We start from the raw sequence: 6153 nt of genomic DNA on the forward strand, positions 1-6153 counted from the left end.
ATGCCCTTATGCTTTACTTTTTTTTTTTTTTTTTTTTTTTGTCGTTGTTCCTCTTCTCAGCCCTTGGTGCCAATGAGTAATTGGCAGGGTTTATTGGTCTTCTGCGCTAGCAGTTACAGGGTTTGCTTTCCCAAACTGCTTTATTCCTCTCTTGGCACAGGACAATGTGTACCCTTGGCCCTCTGCACACAGCGTGGAACAGCCCCAGCAGCAGGCGCCGAGGTGGCAGCAGCCGGTTTGGCAGCAGGAGAGGCAGCATCAGGAGCCTCGGCAGGAGCAGAGAACGCTTTTTGTGCTCTCACTGCGTCACAAAGCCAACATGCTCGCGGCTTTCGTGTGCGAAGGAGGTACTTCTGCTTTGATTAATTCTGTTTCAATTTCTCTCCATGGAAATTCTTATTTAAAGAAGGAAAAGAGGATGAAAGCTATTTTTTAATGTCTTTTTAAAAATGTATTTGAGTCCTGCTATGCAGGTTTCTCTTGCAGAAGTACTTTGTAAGTGGAACCCACACACTTCTTTAAATAGATCAGCCACAGTAAATGAAATTAATAAAGTAGAACAGCACAAAAACAGAAACTGGAGATGAAAATAACAGTGTAAAATACTTAGTGCTTTCTTTTAATGAAAGAAAATATTACAGTAGTTTTTCTAAGCCACTTAAAATTTGCCAAGTGAAACAACTCATTGCACTTCCCTAGTGAGATTGTTCTGTTATTTAACAGATCTCAGGAAATGTGTATTTTATATTCATTTTATGCTTTCACCCTCAATTTTACCATAAGCAGTGCTTTAACCAACTAATAATGCTCCTATGTGGAGTGAACCATTTAAAAATTTAAAGCCTTTTCCTCATTCTTTTTAGAAAAATGATTTCATTACAGGAAAGTTCTGATGGAATAATAGGTTGAATCAAATTCCTACTGTAATAATTTTACATGAGTCATAAAAATAATGAAGACTGCTGATGACAGCATTCCATTGATTTGTATAAAACAGTCAGTATTAAAAAAAAATCAAGTAAATTTTCACATATTATGATTATGTTGTGAATTACTCATACAGTGATGTCTTGGGTCTTTCACCAGATCTAGATATTTTTACCTTCAGTATACTTCAAAACAGTTTCCAACATTTCTACTTCTGTATAATAAGTGCACATTTATATGAGTTAAACAGTTTGAACCCAAATGAGAGATATCTGAAATGCTTTTAGTCTCCCAGTTCAGTTGGAAATCACTCTTACCTATAATTAATCACAACTTTGTTGTACCATTCCTTCATTCTAGCATTGAAGTATGTTGAGCAAGGTCCCACCTGATAATTTATAAGAAAAAAACTATATAAGTATTTATATCAGGATCAAAGGTTACTGTATAAGTGAGAATAAATTAATTCTACCCCAGTATAAACATCAGCATTTCTAGAACATTACTTAAGGTGTGTTAGGGTGTGAGGGAGGTCTCTTTTTTTCTTACAATACAAAAAGTAGTTACCGCCTGTGTCTTGCAACATATCTGTAAATAACAGCTTGCAGCAATTATGTTGGTGTTCTACTGCCATGCAATAAAATGAAATGCAGCAGTATGACTTATAGCAGAACACACCGTTTTGGTTTCTACAGCTGATAAGCAGAGAAGCATCCATTAATAAACTTCATCACATCTTTATGGAGAGGCAAATAATCAGGATTTGCTTGTGCAAAACAGGAAAGCAGTGGGTATTTTTTTATAATGATATTTGCCTAACAGAATGGTACATTTAAAGGTCAGCTTAGTAATGGAAATAAGATTTCAAGAGAGAGGTGTTCCTTTCCCTTTGTTGTACTGGCACACAGACAGTAGAGTATTGAGTTTTAAGCAAAATCTTACCATTACCACTTCTTCAAATATGAGTTAAAAAAAAAATAAAATCAAACCAAAAGAATTCTTTAGCATCTCTTCTACAGAAAAAAAACATATAAATCAATAGTTTTTGGAGAGTGAATTTGCAAAGACAAAACCAATAAAAAATCAGATCACATGTAAGTACTAAGCATGTCTTTTAATATTGAGTTTATGAATAATAGTAAAGCAGAACTGAGTTCTGGTACTTCTTTCTGTTTGTTTTTTTTTTTGTTTGTTTTGTTTTTTTTTTTTTGAGGTAGGTGGAAATTGACTTAAAGAGTATTTGCATTTTTCTCCATGCTTCTGCCCTGCCCTACCCCTATTTTCAGTTCGTTGGAAAAAAAAAATCAGAGGTGAGTAGATATGAAAATTTTTCTTTCTGTATTTCCAGAATGAAAAAATTCATGTTTTTTTCTCAAGACAGATGTTTTGTCTTTAGCTCAGTTCCTATGGTTACAAAATTCTTCAGTACCTTCTGTAGCAAACCAATATCAACTGTGAAAGTCTCAAAAATAAAGTACTTGACTGAAAAGAGATAGCACAGAAACAGGCCTAGGGGCATATCTAGAGCTACAGTTTTAGGAGAATAATTTCTCAAGGTTGACAAAACTAACATGAAACGTCTAGGTCCAATAAGCAAAGCAATTAAAGACAAGGGGGAATAAAATCAGTGACTCTATACCTGCTGCTTGACTCTTGCCCTGTATTTCATTCTGTTAGAATGCTGAGAGTTATCTTGTTAAAGCAATGAAGGATACTGGATCTAAGATAATATGGGTCAATCAGGAAAGCCTCTCAATTTTTACAGAACTGGTAGTAGTCTGGTCTGTTCTTTCATGCTGATCCTTGGGAAAGAAATTTTCTGCCCTACTTCTTGAATTTTCTTTGCAATTGCTTTACTGTCTGCAAGCACTAGGATTTCACAATTTTCTCTGCTTTTCCCTTCAACATTTTATCTTTGTAAGCATCCCCGGTACTGTTGTCTCTTCCTGGAAATACCTTTGCTGAATTTCTCCTGCTTAGAAAGGCCTTTTCCCTTCTCTTATCTAATCTCAGTATGTTTTTCTTTACCATAAGGGTCATTTCCTCTGTTGTAAGACATATTTAGTCAGCCTTTAATAAGAACAGAAGTCTTCATTCTATATTACTATCTCTCAAGTTTTCCTTCAGTGCTATGGCTGCTTTCCCTCATTCCTTTGTTTCCTCTAAACACAAGATGTTCAGTTCCTTTTTGCTTTATCAAGAGCCTGAAGTTCCAGAGGAAGGAGAACACAAAAAAATCATATCTAAGTCACTCAAAACTATTTCAGCACTTTCACAAGAACTGCATAGAGTTTTGTTACTTAATGATGACAGCCTCAGTTCTCTTTCTGAAGGCCTTTCACTGCTTCTAGAATTTGCATCAAATATCTGCAAATCTTCAGAAACAGATTTAAAATATTTACAAGGCTTGGAGTGTTTTACATTTACTGTCACCTTGTAACATTATTGATCTTGAATGTGGGTGCTTGCCTTGATTTAGCAGTGCTTAAAATATTTAATGTCTATAGTTTGCTTTGAGTATAACAAAATGAAAGAAAGCATCATAAAGGAATAAAGAGTAAATTAACATGTTTCTAAAGAAAAATAACTTACCTCATAGCATGTAATGTAATATTCTCACATAATGCTCACTGAACAAGCCTTTAAAAAGATTTCTTGGAGAGATAAATTTAGAAGCACAGAATGAAGGAAGAATATGTTAAGAATGCAAAAAATCTCTTCCAATAAGCAACAGACAAGAGGTGAAAAATGTAAAGGACTCTAAAGGGTCCTGTAGTTGTGCTTTTATTAAATCAGAGTTTTTAAAGATCACAGTTATAGGCTTCCCTTATTGATATTATTACTACTGTTTGTCTATATTTATATAGTAAGGATAAGATTTTTGCCCATGAAATATCTGCCAGACAGATATACAATTACCTCTGTAGTTCTGTCTGCATATGAGATACACCAGGTACTATATCTGGAACCAAAAGTGCACTAAGCACTTTATAACTGCAGAAGAGTGCAGATAAACTGTGAAAAATACCTTTGTCAAAGTATTCATCTACTCTAAATCTTAGCAATTAAGGTAACCTGTTGCTTCTAATGTCATTAAGAATATAGTAAAAAAAACCCTTTCATTTTTGTATCTATAGGGATTTTAAAATTGAGCACCCCTACCTTCTTTGGAGCCTGAAGCCATTTTTGCTACACCAGAGCAATTGAGTTTAAGGACCATTCCTCCCTTCTGCTTTCATGCATGTGTAGAGCTGAGGAAAAAGTGATCACTGCAAACACGAAACTATCTAGACTTTGGAGACCACCATAATTTAACATGTGCTACTACAACATCCTTCAGTTGCATGATTTTTCACTCTAGTTTATATATATGTGATATAGGAAGCAGAAGTTCAAGCTCCTAGTGCTTGAATCACTGGTTTATTATCCACTTGTTAAAACTGATTGCAGTGGTGATGTTTTTATTTTTTTCCAAATATGGAAGTTTATATTTGAGTTTATACCCATCATGACAAACAAAAAATCATGAAAGTGGCAAAATCTTCCATAAGATGTCTCTTCCCCAGTTTGATTTGTCAGTCTGTCTTCTTAGGGTCCACTTGAATGTCTTAGAAAGAGATTGAAATATTTCATGTGTGGTAGAAAATAGGCTATAAAATTATGCAGTTAGGAAAAATTAATTTATTTTCTGCTAGCTTGTAGATCATTGAATCTCATTATTCTTCTCTTTCTTCCAGTATCCATAAATGGTGAGCTGTGGCAACTATAGGTAGGATTTTGGAATTTTTTTGTAATGCATTTAGCATGTGTTTAAAAGTACAAAACTATAATAAAACTGTTTTAAGAACATAGGCAGCTTAAAGTGGTTCTTACTGTCTTTCGAATGCGATAACTTCCTGAAATGAAAATCAAAGAGAAGAAAAAAAGAGCAAAAATAAAATAATAAATTACACTGAAGTTAATGCAGCCATGATCCCCAAACTGGTGTTTTGCTTCCTAGGTCTATCAACCTACAAGTGCAAGATAGCAAAAAAAAGTTGGGTTCATATTTTCATGTGTTTCTAAGCAAGCAGGTTTGAACAAGCAGGTTTTATGAAAATTTTCTGCAACAGGTTTATTAATTTCTGGATGATATTGTATCAATTGAAACTAATCCATCATGAAGGTAGGGAGATCTGATACTTCTTTTATCCTCCGGAAGGGTGTGCATGAATCAGTAATTACAAAGCATTGCTCAGCTCCTTCATTTACTTTCATCTTGTGAGGAGATTAATAACCATCCTTGAGACATCACCTGCTTCCCATTCATCAAAGGGATGCCAGGGGCTGGAAGTTCTGGTGGATGACTAAGGGCAAGGCAAGGTTTGATGAGCTAGCAGCACCTTTGGACTCAGGGAGGAAGAGGAGGAGAAACAAATGCTAGTCTGTACACTGGAACCTCCCAAACATTCCACCTCCTTATTTTGACACAGGTTTCTTGTCCTTCTCTGCTTAGCTGGTTGCCCAGACCTAAGACAAAGAGATTGTTCTGTTTCAAAGAACTGTTGCTTAATTTCCTTTGAATGTCTCTCCCTTTGCTCACTTGTCACACCTCAACAAACAACATGTAAAACTTATTGCAAGTAGAGTATTGTGAGTCATGAATTTAAATTTGGAGAGGCATTTTGCATTTCATATCTCTATTTCTGTGACTGCATCAGATTCATGCATCTTTCCATTTCAATTTAACTTTAGACATGACATTCTTTTATTACTTCTGTTCAAAGTTTCCCCAAAGTCAAAAACAAATATTTAAGTACTGTGTGATGTTTCCTTTGGATTTATTTTTAATCTTATTTGCTGTTGATGTTTCTTTTTTTGCCACTTCTCAAATATGAGTAAAAGATTGAATATCTTGGGTAACATATTAAGTGATTAATCTATAGTTCATGTGTCATTTATATTTCTCCAGACGATTGAAAGGATTATTCTTCATTATCTTAATAGCACCTGGGTTTAGATCTGTTCTCAGTTGCAGTGAAAATTATGACATTGGACCCAATAAGTTAAGAATTATGAAAAAGGGTTTCTTGCAGATCACTGAAATTACTTATGGTTCACTGTTGATGCTAGTAATATAGATAAAAGACTTTAAAACTTACATTCATATTTACATACAAAAAGAACCCCATTTGTCTTAATACGCTTGAAACTTTGTTGAGTTTTCTATATTTATATTCAGTAAGG

The 6153-nt window shown here is 34.5% G+C and overlaps 1 protein-coding gene across 5 annotated transcripts in view; it reads left to right on the forward strand.

Annotated features, from left to right (window-relative positions):
* LOC144246390 (uncharacterized) overlaps nt 1-4776 on the forward strand; it is a 63599-nt gene extending 58823 nt beyond the window's left edge. For 4 of the 5 annotated variants that reach the window (XR_014955569.1, XR_014955571.1, XR_014955572.1 and 1 more), the window contains 2 exons: nt 161-347; nt 2145-4776. Coding sequence is in view for 2 of the 5 variants with exons in the window: in XM_085580206.1 (XP_085436332.1) it covers nt 161-347; nt 2145-2155 (198 nt within the window). In the remaining 3 variants the exon portion in view is untranslated. The other variant, XM_085580205.1, reaches the window with a different exon arrangement.
* Nucleotides 4777-6153: the final 1377 nt, after the last annotated feature.

The sequence above is a fragment of the Lonchura striata genome, chromosome 5 (assembly GCF_050655825.1).
Source record: "Lonchura striata isolate lonStrDom1 chromosome 5, ASM5065582v1, whole genome shotgun sequence".
NCBI classification, from domain to species: Eukaryota; Metazoa; Chordata; class Aves; order Passeriformes; family Estrildidae; genus Lonchura; species Lonchura striata.